At 36.7% G+C, this 18,599-nt stretch overlaps 2 protein-coding genes across 2 annotated transcripts in view; both read right to left on the reverse strand.

Moving 5' to 3' along the window:
* ASB14 (ankyrin repeat and SOCS box containing 14) overlaps positions 1-2,705 on the reverse strand; it is a 29,009-nt gene extending 26,304 nt beyond the window's left edge. Inside the window, exons 1-2 of the mRNA XM_012528252.4 lie at positions 2,141-2,705; positions 1,198-1,335 (exon numbers count right to left, since the gene is read on the reverse strand). Coding sequence (XP_012383706.1) covers positions 1,198-1,319 — 122 coding nt within the window. The 5' untranslated portion in view covers positions 1,320-1,335; positions 2,141-2,705. The remainder of the gene's footprint in view (positions 1-1,197; positions 1,336-2,140) is intronic.
* A 670-nt stretch (positions 2,706-3,375) lies between these two features.
* The window catches only part of DNAH12 (dynein axonemal heavy chain 12), a 377,830-nt gene continuing 362,606 nt past the window's right edge, over positions 3,376-18,599 (reverse strand). Inside the window, exons 70-74 of the mRNA XM_058288139.1 lie at positions 17,861-18,065; positions 11,751-11,888; positions 10,704-10,795; positions 9,555-9,622; positions 3,376-3,676 (exon numbers count right to left, since the gene is read on the reverse strand). Of these exons, the coding sequence (XP_058144122.1) occupies positions 3,486-3,676; positions 9,555-9,622; positions 10,704-10,795; positions 11,751-11,888; positions 17,861-18,065 (694 nt within the window). The 3' untranslated portion in view covers positions 3,376-3,485. The remainder of the gene's footprint in view (positions 3,677-9,554; positions 9,623-10,703; positions 10,796-11,750; positions 11,889-17,860; positions 18,066-18,599) is intronic.

Genomic DNA, 18,599 nt, shown 5'->3' on the forward strand with positions numbered 1-18,599 from the left:
GAGTTCTCAACTTGCAGCCTGCCCTAGGGAATGTGGACTTGCCAATCCCCATGGTGATGTGAGTCAGCTCCTACAAGTCTCTTAACATCTATATTAATCTCTTATGTACATTTATCTATCGCCTATTAGTTCTGTTTCTCTGGAGAACCCTGCTTAATACACTGCTTCAGGGGGCTGAGGTTGCCAGTCAACTAGAGAGTATTTGATGAAGTGTACTTGCTGCGGCTCCCCATGTCCAGGGTAATTCCTCATACATCATTGAGGAACTTGCTGAATCCTTTTCCACATTTGTCGGATCAGAACTCTAAACCCACACCCTTTAGAGGGGTTACTGTCTCCTGGGTTTAAATTTATCTGATTACTCCTTTTGATTTGAGTAAAGACTGGACCCCACCCCGACTCATAACTTCTTTTGTGTCTTGGTTGGATTTATGCATTCTTTAGCTCTCTAAAGACAAGATGCCTTAGTGGATTTTTTTTTAAAGATTTTATTTATTTTTTTATTTCTCTCCCCTCCCCGCCCCCTCCAGTTGTCTGCTCTCTGTGTCCATTCACTGTGTGTTCTTCTGTGTCCTCTTATAATTCTTGTCAGCGGTACCAAGAATCTGTGTCTCTTTTTGTTTCGTCATCTTGCTTCATCAGCTCTCCATGTGTGCAGCACCACTCCTGGGCAGGCTGCACTTTTTTCACACTGGGCGACTCTCCTTACAGGGCGCACTCCTTGCGCGGGGGACACCCCTGTGTGGCAGGGCACTCCTTGCGCACATCAGTACTGTGGATGGGCCAGCTCATCACATGGGTCAGGAGGCCCTGGATTTGAACCCTGGACCTCCCATGTGGTAGGCAGACACTCTATCTGTTGAGCCAAATCCGCTTCCCCTTAGTGTTCTTTTCTAGCTCTTCCTATCATTGTGTATTTATTTCTACCTTCTGATTTCCAGTCTACATCCCCTTACCCAGATTTGTTGCCAACCTCCTTTGAATATTTTCCTTACTGTATAATTAAATACTTAATTATCTCCAAATTTTCCTTTTTGGTCAGGTATCAATCTTATTTTTAAGTGACAGCTCATTGGATTCAGACCCTCTCTCCTGTTTTCACACAGCTGTAGAGTCATACTAATGACAAGTCTTACTATACAGAAATGAGTTAATATAAGAATTCTTATACAGCATTCACCAATGAGAAACCATTACCTCTCATCCTCAGGAGTATGTTGTGTAGTTCCCAGCTTGTAAACATCCTGTAAGCTCTGCTGAATGATGAACTGGGTATCAAAGTCATCATCTATGTCTTCATCATCAGTGTAATTATCCATGTGAAATGTGGATTTACTTTAAAGTCAGAATAATTTAAAAATATTTTTCTAGTTGTGAAATCAGTATCAACTGCTTAACATTATAAATGAAATTCAGAAACCTTGAAATTTGATAGAATTAATAATGAAAAAAATATAAAATTTATAAAATAAAACAATTTCTAATATTTCCATGAATTTGAAAGATTTCTCCAAACTGTTGTAGTTTCAGCATAAATTGGGAGTTTCCATTAATAACCATTTTCTTAAAACATACTCAGGGGAAGCAGCTGTGGCTCAAGCAATTGAGCTCCCATTTACCATAGGGAGGACCCAGGTTCCTTCCCTGGGACCTCCTGGTGAAAAAAAGAAAAAAAGGGTATCCTAGACTGGGGTGGAGAGCTGCAGGGCCCTCCTCGGCAAAGCAATGCACCAAAAAGACGATGACGCAACCAGATTAAAACAAACAAACAAACTACTTAGAAAAAAACTACCTTTCCTCTAAGACTTAGGTCAGTGCCATTGTAATACCGAAAGGCTCATAGTGAACTATTCTAGACTTTGCTTATGAGTTTTTCTCTAACACTTGCACAAAATAACATTTTTCCTACACACAGTAAATGCTATACTGAAAATATTTTATTTTGTTAACACTCAAAATAAAATTTTTAGGAAACATTCAAAACAAACTTGTTATAGAAATAAGTGTAGTCTCATAACAGAATATATAACATGAATAGTGGTAGTAAAGAAATCTGTACTGTATTAGAAATACCTACAGGTTTTAAAATAACATTTGTTTTAGCTTAGAATAGATAAAAATTAGATTTTTTTTTTTTTACCTTTTATTCTATCCTTTAGGACAGCACTGAAGTTTTCAATGTCAAAGATTAGCACACGTAAGCCTCAGAATTTTCATTTATATTTAGGATCTCCACTCCCCTCTAGTGACCATTCCATTAATAGCTTTACTATAAATACTTGATCATAAGACAGTCTGGCACATTGTCCTTGTTTTTTACATGTGGTTCAGATCTGTTTGGGAACATGATCTCTTTTTTTCACTGTTATACTCATCAAATTCAAATAATTAAACATTTTATTACTAGAATGAAATGCTTTTTACTGGAGGTCGACTATGTGAAATAAATTCATTCTCTTAAGATTGCTGCACATGCCAAGCACAAAACAGAAGCAGTTTTCCACCTAAGAGAGGCCAAACATTTTGCTCTGACTGAATTTTCAGAAGTGGCTGTCCTAACTGTCATGATTCCTGGGCGGCTGCGTCCACATTTTCCCTGGAGTGTGGAACTATGGCCTAAGGTGTGCTGGGAATCCTAAAGAGGGAATGAAGTCCACGCATGGTAATTAAATAAAACTTAGCCTAATTATTTTTTGTATAAATGTTTTTAAATAGTTAATGTACACTAATATTATGAGTATATATACTAAAGTAATGAGAATATTAGGTAACAAAAATAACAAAGGGACCACTGGGCAATTCCTATTTAATATGAAGCAAATGCCAAGAGGCACAGGTGTGGAAGCTAGGATTGTCCTCCAGCCATCTTACTGCCTTTATATGTCAACCATACTGCTGTGAGTTTCCTTTCCTACTCACAAAGGGACAGTGAGAAATGGCACTAATGCTTTAAATGTATAAAGTACGGAGTTTGGTTTTGTATTTGTTTTAATGTTTCCCTTATTTAAAATTTCTTTATGCATATGAAATGTTGTTGTGTAATCGCTGTAGGTAGGTGAGTGGAAAGTAAACTATTACTGAAGCTGAAGAAACGATATCACACTTGTGAAAAGAGATAATTTCTGATATTAGTTAAATTTCATCCATTTAGTCCCCCAAATCTGTTTTTCACACATATCAAATAAAAGAAGGAACTAAGTAAACATCCTGAAGATTTTTCATATGCTTCACAGAAATATTTCTTTCCCATTTTCCTTTCACAGGTATCTGATTATGAGCTCAAGAATCCACAAAGAAGACTGAATCCAATCATGAATCCAATCAAGGCTGGTCTATCAAGGAGGAGAACAATGCAGAAACCATTCACAAAGAGGATTTAAAAGAATGATACCAAGATACTTGGTTTTATTGGATAAATAATATAGTTTTTAAATAAGTGAAGACAATTTTTTTCCTTCTTTTAGGGTTTTCTAAATTTGTCCACTTTAGTCATCCAGCTGACAAAGCAAAGCAACCCCACGCTTGATCCAGTGCTGAGTGGGTTGATCCGTTTTTAACAACATTGCGATGACAAAGTTAGTAGAATGTCCCGTAGTGGAAAGAGTTCCTTTACGTTCACTTGTCTTGTAGAGGGGACAGACATAGGCATTTGACTTCAGAATCTCAGACTTTTTAGCTTGAAAAATAAGAAATATATTCATTGGCTAAAGAGAAAATAACCATTAGTATTAAAAAGAACAATTATTTATCTTATAAAATGACCAGTGCTAAATCTAAGATCATGATTATAATTTTTTAAGATTTTAAAGTTTTGGGTTTTTTTTTTTTTTGTTTGTTTTTTTACCATGATTGCCTTTTTGGTGCATGTTTCTAAGTCTAGAAGACAGGAATTGATTTTACAGTCCCTGGTCACTTAGCATGCATGAAAACACTCAAGTACTTGGGAGGAGAGGAGTGAGAGCAGGAAAAGTTAGGGAAAAAGGAATAAAATACAGCACAAGTAATTGAGGGAGATGCAAAAGGAGAAACAAAGCTGCTTAGAGCTCTAATAAAAGAAACCCATACATTAGAAGGAACTGAAGTTTCTGTATGTTTTAGCAGGTAATAAGAAAAACATACCAATTCTTACTTATTCACAAAAAAGAATCTATGTATGATCACCCAAAACCAGACATAAGATACTAGCAGTCTTTCTAAACTAAAGCCGTGTTTCACATAGTTAAAATTGAATAACATTAATAATGAAAATGTTTTATGGATTAGGTGATGTTTCTGGGTGATTTATAAATGTTTTCATTTATTGTTATTTAAGAATAAAAAAATTATAGAAGAGAATAAGCCAAGTAGGAAGCTCCAGGAATTAACTCTTCCACCAAAACAACTATTGAACTGGCAGGTACTGTCTGAAGCAACTATTATGGAACCCTGGAGTCTAGTAGAATACTTGCAGCATCCAGGGAAGAGCTGGAAGAAAAGGCTAGTAAATTTCAGTAACTATTGGTGAATTTTACCTCCTGTGTAGCAGCTACCTTTCCCCAACCCCTAAATGTATGGCAGGTAGCTGTGGGGACTGCAGCCTGTTTTGAGTGTAGCTTGCTGGGACCCGAGTGGGCATTAATGACCTTGACCTCAAAAACTGGGGTATGTGGTCTGACTGCTGGTCATTGCTTTTGATTGTTGCTTTTGATCACTGGGGGACTGGCAAGGAGGGCAACTATTGTTTCAATCCCATAAGCAGAACAGCAGAGGAGTCTTAAAGAACAGTTCCTTCTTCCCCCTCTCATGCCTTTTCCCATTTGCAAGCAAAAATAATTTGGAAAAGTGACAAACTGACAACTCCAGCCCTCAACAAGAAAAGAAAATAGCAATCCCAGAAAAGTAAGAGAATAAGATTTCCAAAGTTACAACAACTTAAAACTCAGAATGTCCAGTTCTCAACAAAAAAATTATAAAACATACAAAGTAACAGGAAAATATGGTCCATTCTCATAAAAAAAAGAATTTGACAGATACCATCCCTGAGGAAGCTTATGCCTTGGGACTATTAGTCAAAGGGTTTGAATCAACTGTCTTAAATATGCTCAGTAAGCTAAAGGAAACCATGAATAAAGAACTAAAGGAAGTAAGGAAAATACTGTCTGAATAAAATAGAGAAATTATAGAAAGGAACCATGCAGAAATACTGGAGCTGAAAACTACAATAATTGAAAGAAAAAAAAAACTCACCAGAAGGTTTTAAGAACAGATTTGAGCATCAGAAGAAAGGATTTGCAAACTTGAAGGCAACACAATAAAAATTATACAGTATGAGGAGCAGAAAGAAAAAGGAATGAAGAAAGATGAACAGAGCTGTAGGGACCTTTGGGACACCACCAAGCATACCAACATATGCATCATAGGAGTTCCAGAAGAACAAGAGAGGGAGAGAAAGGAGCAGAAAAAGTATATGAAGAAATAATGGCACAAACTTCCCAAATCTTATGGAAGACCTGAATATACACATCCAGGAAGTTTAATGAACTCCAAGTAGGAGCGACTCTAATAAAGCTACACTAAGACATATTATAGCAAAAGTGTCAAAATCCAATGACAGAGGATTTTGAAAACAGCAAGAGAGAAGCAACTTGTCACATACAAGAGATTCCCCAATAAGAATAGCAGTGGAGGTGGCGGACTTGACCCAGTGGTTAGGGAGTCTGTCTACCACATGGGAGGTCCACAGTTCAAACCCTGGGGCTCCTTGACCTGTGTGGAGCTGGCCCATGCACAGTGCTGATGCATGCAAGGAGTGCCGTGCCATGCAGGGGTGTCCCCTGCGTAGGGGAGCCCCACGCGCAAGGAGTGCACCCTGTAAGGAGAGCTGCCCAGCGTGAAAGAAAGTGCAGCCTGCCCAAGAATGGCGCCGCACACACAGAGAGCTGACACAACAAGATGACGCAACAAAAAGAAACACAGATTCCCATGCTGCTGACAATAACAGAAGCAGACAAAGAAGCAGATGCAGCAAATAGACACACAGAACAGACAATTGGGGTGGGGGGGGGAAGGGGAGAGAAATACATAAATAAATAAATAAATAGATAAATAAATCTTAAAAAAAAAAAAAGAATAGCAGTGGATTTCTCAACAGAAACCATGGAGAAAGAAGACAGTAGGATGACATATTTAGAGACCTTAAAGAAAAAAACTGTCAACCAAGAATTCTGTATCTGGCATAAATATCTTTCAAAACTGAAGGAGAAATTAAGACATTTACAGATAAACAAAAGCTGAAAAAATTATTACTAAAAGACCTGCTCCACACGTAGTATTAAAGAAAGCATTTTAGGCTGAAATAAATAACTCTAGACAATAACTCAAAGCCATAAGAAAAAATAAAGAACTTGGTATAGGAACTATAGTAGTTTTACTATAGAAGAACATAGGTGAATATAAAATCTTCTATTATTGTACTTTTGGATTTTAATTACTTCCCCCCTTTATGATGTAAAAGGCAAATGTAAAAAGCAACAATTAAAATCTATTTTAATGGGCATACAACATATAAAGATGTAATCTGAGACAATAACAATATAAAGGGGGAGATACAGAGATGTGTAGGAGTAGACTGTATTCTAATGAAATTAAGTTAGTATTATTCAAACTAGGTTGTTTTTAGTTCAAGATGTTAATTGTAACCATAAAGGTAACCACTAAGAAAATAACCAAAAAATATAGAGAAAAAGAAAGAAGAAAGGAATCAAATGTTTCACTACACAAAAATCAATGAAATATTTTTGAAAAGCAGTGATGTAATAATTGAGGAACAAAAAAACATACAAGATATGCAAAAAACTAAATGGCAGAAATAAATCTTTTCTTATCCGTTATTACCATAAATGTAAATGGATTAAGCTTTCCTATTAAAAGGCAGAGATTGGCAGAGATCTATCTATATGCTGTCTACAAGAGACTTTACATACAAAGACACAAAGAGGTTGAAAGTACTCAATAGCCTTCTTTGCAGAACTGGAAAAGGTGATCATCAAATTCATGTGGAAGGGCAAAGGACCCCAAATAGCCAAAAACATCTTGAAAAAGGAGAACAAAGTTGGCAGACTCACACTTCCTGATTTCAAAATTTATTACAAAACTACAGTAATCAAAAACAGTGTGGAACAGGCAAAAAGACAAACTTATAGACCAATGGAATAGAATTGAGAGTGCAGAAATAAACCCACACATCTATGATCAAATGATTTTTGACAAGGATGCCAAGTCCACTTAGTGAGGAAAGAATAAGTCTCTTAACAAATAGCTAAGAAGGCTGGATATTCACATGCAAAAGAAGGAAGATGGACCCTTACCACATACCATATACAAAAATTAACTCAAAATTGATCAATGGCTTAACAACAAGAGCTAAAATTATAAATCTCTTAGAAGAAAACATAGGCAAATATCTTCAGTATCTTGTATTAGGCAATGAATTCTTGGACTTTACATCAAAAGCATGAACAACAAAAGAAAAATTAGACAAATTGGACCTCATCAAAAGTAAAAACTTTTGTGCATCAAAAGACATTATCAAGAATGTGAAAAGACAACCAACAGAATGGAAGAAAATATTTGGAAACCATATATCTGATAAGGGTTTTCAGAATCCAGAATATACAAAGAACACCAACAACTCAACAACAAAAAGACAAATAATGCAACTTAAAAATGGGCAAAGGACTTGAGTAGACATTTCTCCAAAGAAGATATAAAAATGGCCAATAAGCACATGAAAAGATGCTCAACATCATTAGCCATTAAGGAAATGAAAATCTAAACCACAATGCGACACCACCTCATGCCCACTAAAATGGTTACTTTTTTTTTTTAATGGAAAATAACAAGTGCTGATAAGGATGCAGAGAAGTAAGAACCTTAGTACATTGTTGGTGGTAATGAAAATATGAAATGTTACAGCTGCTGCAGAAAACAGTTTGTTGGTTCCTTAAATATTTAAACACAGAACTTCCATATGATCTGGCAATCCTGCTTCTAGGTATATACATAAAAGAATTGAAAATAGGAACTCAGACATTAGTACACTATTGTTCATAGTGGCATTATTCACAATTGCCAAAAGGTGGAAGCAACCCAAATGTCCAATAACAAAGGAATGGATACATAAAATATGGTATATACCCACAGTGGAATATTACTCAGCCATAAAATGAAATTAAGTCTGATAATTGCTATACATGGATGAACTCTGAAGACATGTTGAATGATATAAGTTAAAATGGACAGATACTGTATGATTCCACTTATATAAAATAACTAAAATATGCAAATTCATGGAGACAAAGTAGAGTACAGGTTACCAGGGGTAGGTGGAGGCAGAGGGAGAGTGGGGAGTTAATTCATAATGGGGCAGGATTTCTGTTTAGGGTGATGGAAAAGTTATGGTATTAGACAGTGGTGAGGGTAGCACAACATTGTGAATGTCATTTCCAATGAACTTTATGCTTTTCAGTGGTTGAGATGGGAAATTTCATGTTGTATATATATTCCCACAATTAAAAAGGAAAGAGACCAAAGAGAAAATAAATAAATGCTATACATGATCCTGGACTTGATCTAATAATGGAGGAGAAAAGTCCCCAAAAGGACATTACTAGGACATATGGAAAAAAAAAAACCTAGAATATAGACGGTAAGCTTTATATCAATATTAAATTTCTTATACTTGATAATTTTACTTAAGGTGGTTACAAAAGTGAATATACTTGTTCTTAGGAGAAGTGCATGGAAATATTAAATGTTCAAGGAGCATGATGTATAAAACCCATTCTCAAATGTTTAGGAAACAAACAAGTAGGGAAGGAAGGATGGAAGGAAGGACGGAAGGAAGGAAGGAAATGGCACATGTGGCAAAAAGTTAAAAGTTGGTAGATCTTGGTATCTGAGTGGGAAATAAGTTGGAGCTCTACATCTGTATGAGTTTCGTATTATTTTTGCAACTCTCCTGTAAGTTTGAAATTATTGCAAAATAAAACGTTTGTAAAAAATTATAGAAGAAAGTGAAAACAAAAGAGGCAGTCCCATTTTCTCAGGCTTTTGGCAAAATGATTTTGGCACTAGGTAGAGGAATAAGTGGCTTCTCCAAGGGAGCTAAGTTGGCCCAATGGCTTACAACATTTTAGCCTTGGGATTCCTGGCTGACTTTGAGGCCCACAGGATTTCTTGTAGCCAGAAAATGCTAGTCTTTTCTGGAGATTATTTCTGGCTTATTGGTGCCTCTAAGCAGGCTACAAAGAGAATTCAGAATCAAAACACGGGTGAACAGCTATGGACTCTCTGAAACCCCTTGTAGAAGTGTGGGAAGGGGGAAAGAAAATGATGCAATTTTATGGGCTAAGAGCATGAAGAGACATAATGATATTTATTCCTAAAATATTATAAATGCCACACAAAAAAGGAGGGGGACAATATATTTCTAATGTAAACATTGCTGCTACTTATAATTTAACTAAATCCTAAAAGATTTAAGACAGAAACTTATTTTGTTAAAATATATTTACTTGGTTTTATCCATATGATGGGCATCAGGTCAAACAGAAGTTTAGGATATTGTTCAGCAAGCAATCCACTGTGAAGAGAAATTGACAGAAGTAATTAGAAATAATTTATGAAATTTTCTTCTTAAAACAGACTGCTATTTAGAGAATGGCTTTTAATATGAGAGGACCCGAAATAAGGAAGAGGAGAAATACATACATATATATATAGAGAGAGAGAAAGAGGCAACGAAGAATTGAGAGGCCAGAGAAAATCATGGAAAGGTAGAGCGCACAGTCAACAAATACCAATGCTTGACATTTTTAAAGAACTGTGTACAAGGCAGACACTATGCTATCACACGTGACTCTCATAATGATTCTGTCCTCTCTCCTGCTTTTATTTTACAGATGAAGATGTGTGGCTCAGAGAGAATGGCTACTTTTCTCACAGTTACACAACTCTTCAGTGCTAGAGTTAGTGTTCAAACACAGATGTACCTGTTTGAAAAATCTGTTTCTTTTCACTATGCCACATTTTTTTGATTGATTGTTGATTACTTGGAAGGAAGGAGGAAAAGATGGAAGGAGTGGGGCAAAGAGGGAAGAGGGAAGAGGGAAGAAAGGAATGGAAAGAAGGAAAAAATGAACCTATATACAAGGAAAAGTAAATTAAGAGAAATGTTCGTAGAGTGATAAAAAAGAAAACAGAAATAGAAATAATAATAATTATAACTAAGCAATTGTGTAGTTTCCTAAGTTGGAAATTCAATCAATATTTATTTTAAATAGTATGTTTATTTATTATCTCATCAAAATACAAGAAAAAGTTTTCCCCCACCAACAGAAAAGGGAAATTTATTGCAGCTATAAATTTTTTAAAAGCGAGATAGTTCTACATATTACAAAACAGAAAGTAACTGTTAGAACATGGAAGAAACAGGAAAGTAATTTCAACTAACTTGTCTATTAAAAAGACCATAGAAATATTCAACTAAAATTTGTTCAGGATGTAAAAATAATCACTCATCAATTTCACAGACTAATTATTTATGGTAAGCATTCTGATAGTATTTATTACTTGCATTATTCCTGGGAAGAGGCCTCTTGGTTAACAACAAGAACAAAAATTAGCAGGCAGCTTATTTTGCCTTTGCAGTTGAAACCACTGACCTTGCTCTGTCCCAGCGGGCTCCATCGAGATATAATCCATGGATATAAACGCCATCTTCTGGCGCTGTGTCAGATGTATCAAAAGGAATAACCTAAAGGTAGAGGCAAACACTAATGACCTCCTTTCTCCTTCCCTACCACTTCCTCCCCAATGTCATCTCTCTGGAGGCAAACACTGCCTCTCTGCTATCTACGTGTAATGAAAGCTCTACATAAGTGGGGTTTAAATAGTTGCTAGATAGATTTAGGTATTATCAAGCTTTTAAATGGAATAAAGTCAATAACCAAAGTACAGCAAGCTCTCTTAGTATCTAAACTAATTCATTCAGTCTAGATTTTTGCTGCTGTGCAGAAATATGAAGGTACGAACAATTTTAATATGAACAGAAGGTACCTTACTTGAATTTTTGCAAAGAAGTTTGGATTTGCTTTCCTTGAAATGGTACAAAAGCAAGTGCAATTCTTTTAAGGTTTAGAATAACCAATTTCTAAGTATGCAAAATGATTTAAAAAACAAAATGTACCAAGAACATTCATGAGTTATTACTGTTAACATTTCACCATCAGTTTATTGATTAATTTTTAATGTTTACTCATTTAGACTTAATAATCCTGCCTGATTTGATAGTTGTCTCCAGATGACTTAGTCTTATAAAGAAATAATTGGCTAAATATTCAGAACATATTCAGGGAATCTCTACTATGTAATAGCTTTTTAAACTATAATTTTTGTTTAGCCATATATATAAATGTATAATATAGTTCTTTTCTTGAAGCATTTTATCATGTTTTATTGTACCTCATATAATGTTTGCTAAAACAGAAAAATAGTATTGTATTATTTAATTGAATATTGAGATATCTAAAAGTTCCATCATAGAGATAGCAAGGTGAACATTATTTATATACTTTCTTCAGGGAAGACAGAACACAAAGAAGTCAGATGGTTTATAATGGGCTATAAAATATAAATTCTGAGTGTCCTCCATTATAAATACCATGACTTTGATATAATGATATACTGTGAAGTTCAAGGAGTTACTGTACCTCAAATTCATATCCTAGTAAATCAATAGGGATGGTATATTTTCTAGCAAAATTCTGCATAGCACCAGTTAAAAAGGCTTGGGTGAAAAAGAAACCTGAGAGCCAAAACACACAGGGCTTTCCTGAGTTAAACCAGTCCTGTGAAGGGAAGAAAAAACACATGCTCAGTTTTCAATTTATACAAGTGTCATATGATATACAGTCAATTCCTGATTCTGGTTTGGGTATGTGTGGGCCAATCAATATATACTTTACCACACTTTATATCACAGGACTCTCTTCCTTGCTACCAAATACACAGTCTACCTTCCCTTTACCTTTCTTCTCTTCTAGATATTCTACTTGGAAACTCAAACTGATTTGAACATTAATATGACTGAAATATGGTGTGAAAGAGTTAAATGTTCTGCAAAAAACCAAATGTAAATTATTTGGGGATTTAGCACACTACTTTTTTTTTTTTTTTTTTAAGATTTATTTTTTATTTATTTCTCTCCCCTTCTCCCCACTCCCCCCAGTTGTCTGCTCTCTGTGTCCATTCATTGTGTGTTCTTCAGTGTTCGCTTGTATTCTGTCAGTGGCACCAGGAACCTGTGTCTCTTTTTGTTGCATCATCGTGCTGTGTCAGCTTTCCATGTGTGCGGCACCACTCCTGGGCAGGCTGTACTTTTTTCGCACAGGGTGGCTCTCCTTACTCTCCTTATGGGGTGCACTCCTTGTGTGTAGGGTTCCCTTATGCGGGGGACACCCCTGCGTGGCTCAGCACTCCTTGCGCGCATCAGCAGTGTGCATGGGCCAGCTCACCACAAGGGTCAGGAGGTCCTGGGTTTGAACCCTGGTAGGCAGACACTCTATAAGTTGGACCAAATCTGCTTCCCATAGCACATAGCCCACTCAAAAGTAACCACCTTTAGACATCTTACATGTTGTCTAACTAGAGCCCTCAAATGTTGATTCTAGTCCCTTAGCTCTTTCCTTACCCACTGCCCCCACTCATGGTGGTCTTTTCGTATCACCGTGTACTAGTCCTTTTTCCTTCTCAATCATTAGCTTTATACACTTAGCATCATGCTACCAAGGTATCCCTCACCATACATGGTTGATCAAGTTTAGCATCTTCCACAATTCTTCAGAGACCTATTACCCACCAAATTAAAGTTTAAAGCCCTTAGTTTCCCATTCAAACTACTTTACAATCCAGTCCCAAATTTCACTCCCAGCTCTATTCTCCTTCCCCCCTTTAAAATTTTTTTATTGTGGTAATACACACACAGCATAAAATTGGCCATTTTAACCATTTTTAAGTGTACTATTCAGAGGCATTAATTATATTTACAATGTTAGGCTCCCATTACCACCATCCATCACCAAAACTTTTCTTTCACTCCAAACAGAAATGCTATACTCCCCATTCCCCCTTCCCCTGGGAACTTCTAATCTATTTTTGGTCTTTATGAATTTGCTTACTCCAGATATTTCATATGAGTGAAATCATGCAATATGTGGTGTTTTGGATCTAGCTTGTTTCACTTAGTGTAATATTTTTTAGGTTCATTCATGTTATGCCATGTATCAGACCAGCTCTATTCCTTTTTACTCCCCTTCAAGTAGTCTACATTCTAATTAAACTAGACTATTTGTTGGTCTTTCTCTGTGCTTGGTAGACATCTCTTGCTGTTTTTTCTGCCCTTCTTCAAGTGACTCATTTCCCTCTGGAGGATGAACCCTCCTATACTTTCTGTCCAAGCACTTCCGGTGGTGGATTTCCACCCAGCTTTCTGGAGTGGATACGTGATTCATGCCTGGCCAATAATCCTTCCAGTCATAGTGATGGATTTAAGAATGGGTATGCAACCCAGTCAAAGTCAAAGAGATGCAGAAACTTTTGTTGGTTCTTTTGGGGAAAAGACTTTCAACTCTTTGAAGTGGATGTGAAGTCAGAGTTGATGTTGCTACCATCAGATGACTAATTGAGAATGGAGTTAACCAAAAGAGAATAGAGCCAAAAGATGAAGTGCAGGAAGCCAGGACCAGTGAACCATGTTTGTACCCCAGGTTAAATCCTTACTGAAGGTACTTTAACCCCTGGATTTTTCAGTTACATGAAGGAATAAACTTTCAATATGCTTGTGGCAGAATTTTTGTTATTTACAATGGAAGTAATGCTAAATGATACAGTGCCTGTGATCCCACACATGTCTTTCTAAGTCCTTTTCTTTTCTTTGCAGTGTCCAAAATCATTTATTCTTTTAGATGCATCCCAGAGCCAAAAGCACTCTCTCCCTTCTTTGAAATTCCAGAGCATTTTACTTTTATGCATGTTCCTTTTCACAATATATTCATTTTCTTTTTCTCTCTTTCTTTCTCTCTCTCTTTCTCTTTCTCTCTTTCTTTCTTTCCCTTCCTTCCCTCTCCCACCTCTCTTTCTTCTCTCTCTTTCTCTCATCATACATAGCTTGTTTCCCTGTAGACTAGTGGCAGCTTGAAGTCATGATTCATAATGTCACCATCTTTGTATCTCCAGAGCACACAACGGGGTGCATTGAACAAAGTGGGGTCCTAATTCATATTTGTTGAACAGATAAATGCAATGAAATGAAATTTGTCTCTATGGGAAGAAGCTAGCTTTGATCCTTGGAAGAAGAGAATGAACTGCTGCTGGAGACATTACAACAGTGTAAGCTGGTAGATCCAGAAGAGGCAGAGAAAGAGACGGAGCTAGACAAGGGCACAAGGCGACAGAACCACCACCACACATGAGAAAGAACCGTAAGAACCCAGAAGGCAAGCATGTGAAAAAACTCCCTTACTCACTTCAGAGCTTCATTTAACTGAGAATGTGAAGAGTATGTGTGGTCAGCTATGTACACTCTCTGAATTAGCTAACATTTATTGAGTGCTTAGCAAATGCCAGGTACTGTGCAAAGCATTTCACATGCTCACCTTATTTCATTCACAAACAACTGAGTGAGTTAGGTCTTGTTCCTCCCATTTTACAGACAAGAAAATTGGGGTGCAGAAAGACTAGAGGCTTCCTCATGTCACATAGATATTATGTGTCAGATCCAGGATTTGACCTGGGATTATAACCAGTGTTTAGAAAGCTTTTTTAAAAAATGGCACAGGGAGGAGAAAGGGAGGATAAATAGAATGAATGGCAAGAGAAAATTAAGAAAAGGTAGAAACTCAGATGACTCGTGCTTGATTTGTTACCTCTAAGAACCATTAGGAGGTGAGGAATTGTGAGGTGAGGAAAGAAAAACAGTACAGCTTCTATAAGGGTGAAAAGACAGTAGGGAAGACTGACCCAGGGGGAAAACTGTGATGAAGAGCTGAGAGAAGCTGCCTGATTATGAGTGAGACCCTTTTAATTCAAATGGCATGATTTCAAAGGGCAATTCAGATTTCAGGAGGCACGGAGTCTGATGTGAACTTCATCAATAAGGGAAGCAGATAGGCATCTGCCTATCATATGGAAGGTCCAGGGTTCGATACCTGGGGCCTCCTGACCCGTGTGGTGAGCTGGCCCATGCTCAGTGCTGCCGCGCACAAGGAGTGCCATGCTGTGCAGGGGTGTCTCTTGCATGAAGTATGCCCCATGTGCAAGGAGTGCACCCTGCAAGGAGAGCCCACCCACGTGAAAAAATTGCAGCCTGCCCAGGAGTGGCACTGCACACACGGAGAGCTGATGCAGCAAGAATGCAGCAAAAACAAAAAAGGCAACACAGTTTTCTGGTGCTGCATGAGAAGAATGCAAGTGGACACAGAAGAACACAGCGAATGGACACAGCGAGCAGAAATGGGGGTGGGGGAGCAGAAATAAATAAAAAAATAAATCTTAAAAAAAGCATAACAATAAAAGGAATTTGTCCTGGAGACTATGCTAGCTGACACCATGCCAGGACACCTCTGAGAAAGGAGCAATGAGCTCCCAGAGGGACAAAGCTAAAGACTGTTCAAAGGCTCTCTAGGAACAAAACAATACACAGGAAAAGTAAGCAATTCTAGTAAAAGTTTCAGAAAAGTTCAGGAAACAAACTGGGATGAAAAATAAATAAAAATTAAGATTGTGGCAAGGTGAGGATAAAATAAATGGTATGTCAGATGCTTTTGATAAGGAGCAGAAAGAGACATGCCTAGAAAAAGGAAGCAGTCAAGATAATAATGCAGACATGGCTAGGATACCATCCGGATGCACACATTCTCACCTATCAAATTGGCAAGTAGAAAAAGAATAAAAATGACTGAGAATGGCACTTGTATTCACTATTGATGGGGAACAAATTGAATACTTTTTCATGAGGTTGATTAGGTAAATGTATAACAAAAGCCCTAAAAATGTCCAAATGGCGTCTATTAAAGCAATAAAAGAATAAGGAATCACTGACCAATGGTGATTTTTCTAGGAATACAAGAAAGGTTTAACACTTGGAAATCTAGTGATATAATTCAATGCAATAATAACCTAAAGGATGGGGAGCAGATTTGGCCCAAAGGATAGGGCATCCACCTACCACATGGGAGGTCCAGGGTTCAAACCCAGGGCCTTCTGACTCATGTGATGAGCTGGCCCGTGCACAGTGCTGATGTTTGCCAGGAGTGCCATGCCATGCAGGGGTGTCCCCCACATAGGGGAGCCCCACATGCAAGGAGTGCACCCCGTAAGGAGAACCACCCAGCGCACAAAAAGTGCAGCCTGTCCAGGAATGGCGCTGCATACATGAAGAGCTGACGCAGCAAGATGATGCAACCAAAAAAGAGACAAAGATTCCCAGTGCCGCTGACGAGAATACAAGTGGACACAGAAGAACACACAGCGAATGGACACAGAAAGCAGACAAATGGGGGTGGGGTGAGGAAGGGGAGAGAAATAAAATAAAAAATAAAATAAAATAAAAAAGCTTCCCAGGCAATTCTAACTTGCAGGTGCAGGTGAAAACCATTAAAAAAACAACAAAAAAAAAAAACTAAAGGAGATTATTTTCCTAAAGAAGGAAAAAAATCGCATCATCAGCAATAAATGCTGAAAAGACATTTGATAAAATCCAAGAATTTCTGATTATATAAAAAGAATAATCTACATTTACCAAATGTTTACCACATACCAGGGACTATGCTAAGTGCTTTGAATGAATTCTTATGTGTAATCATTACAATTCAATGAGATAGAAGTGCGAATTTTATGAATGAGGAACTGAAGCTAGTAAGTGGCAGTTTTTCTAGAGCCTAAACATTTAAAATGTCTATTCCATACTGTTTCTTTTGTTAAATTTATAGTCTTCATAAAAAGTGCCTATAAATCATTAAAAAAAATAGTCCAAAAGAAAAATGGGTCTAGGATATGAATAAGCAATTCACAGAACAAAATACAAATGGCAAACACACACACAAAGAAGCACAGTCTCACTAATAATCAAAGCAAGTCAAACTGAAACAAGATACTGTGATCTATCAGAGTGGAAAAAACTGAAAAGGGATATATGAGAGATCATGTCTCTTCATGTCTTTACAAGCACTATTTTATGATAGCTTCTGCATTGAAACAATGCTTTTGTATAATGAAAATGCAATTAAATACTGAAATGTGACATAAAGTATGTCAGTTTCCAAAAACAGTATTTGCGGGTATCTCTATCCACCCCTCACATACATATAAACCACAAGTTGGGAACACTGTTGGGAACACATAGTAGGGAAGGGTGGTGTATTTCAAAGCACTCGTTTTTCCCCTGGTTCTATGAGCTAAGAGAACATTGTAAAGCACTGAGTTTTAAGACAATGGCCAATTATTGATAAATTCAAGCCTCAGATTCTTTTTTTCTTGATTTACCAGTCAGTATTTAAATCACGAGACAATATTAAATTTTGATCTCAGAGAACCACAAACCCAGAATCTTCAGAAATAAAAATATCACCTTTTCTTGGATCCAAGAACAGATTTAAAGTTTTCAATATTTCGAAATATATGTCATTTCCAGTAATTTAAAATTTTGCTTAGATTACCATGACCCTATTAATCACATTCCATTCAACTCAGAGACTTTCAAATGACCACAGCCCATTTCTACTATCTCCCAGTCAACCAAAAAACATTAAGATGTGTCTTTTACCTGTAAAAATTCCAGCCGAGCTAGAAAATTTGTAATATAACTCCCTAGAGGTTTAAGACTTGGGTATGATTGTTTGGCCCATGTTTCTGGAACTTTTCCCATAAGTAAGCTGCCAGAGAGGGCCTCCAGTGTAGAATCCATTACGACTATGCCTTTAATAGCTTTTTCAAGGTCTTGCAAAGTCTTACGTATAGTTCTAATTAAGCTGGAATGAAAGAAATTATGCCATCAACACCTATATGACAGTAAATATCAATATACAGTCTTTCCAGAAGAAGAAATAGCAAGAATTTTGTTCACAGCTTTATGGAGGTGTGAATAAAATTCATACTTGGTGGTATGTGAGGCAATTTTAGGTCATTCTTGGATGAACATTTAAAATTTTAATCATTACATATGTATTTTAAAATAGCAACTAGCACATCAAATATGTTGCTTTCTGGGTATTATTGCTTAGAACTAGGTTATTTAAATAGAATCTTTTAGGGAAAAACACTAAGTGAATAATATAACAGATGACATATAAATATGGAAAGGAATCTAAAAGTGTTATATAATGGCTGAAATTCAGGAAATGCTGCCTTAAAACAAAAGCTGTAATAGGAAAATGAAATAGTAGTGATAGGTTTATAGATTAGAAATAGAATACATACTACTTTAGAAAAATTAAAATAAAGTAAAAATAAATTGGGGTATTAAAAATGAAAAATAACATAAAACTTTGTTTTTGACATTTTGC

This window comes from Dasypus novemcinctus, chromosome 26 (assembly GCF_030445035.2).
Source record: "Dasypus novemcinctus isolate mDasNov1 chromosome 26, mDasNov1.1.hap2, whole genome shotgun sequence".
Lineage (NCBI taxonomy): Eukaryota > Metazoa > Chordata > Mammalia > Cingulata > Dasypodidae > Dasypus > Dasypus novemcinctus.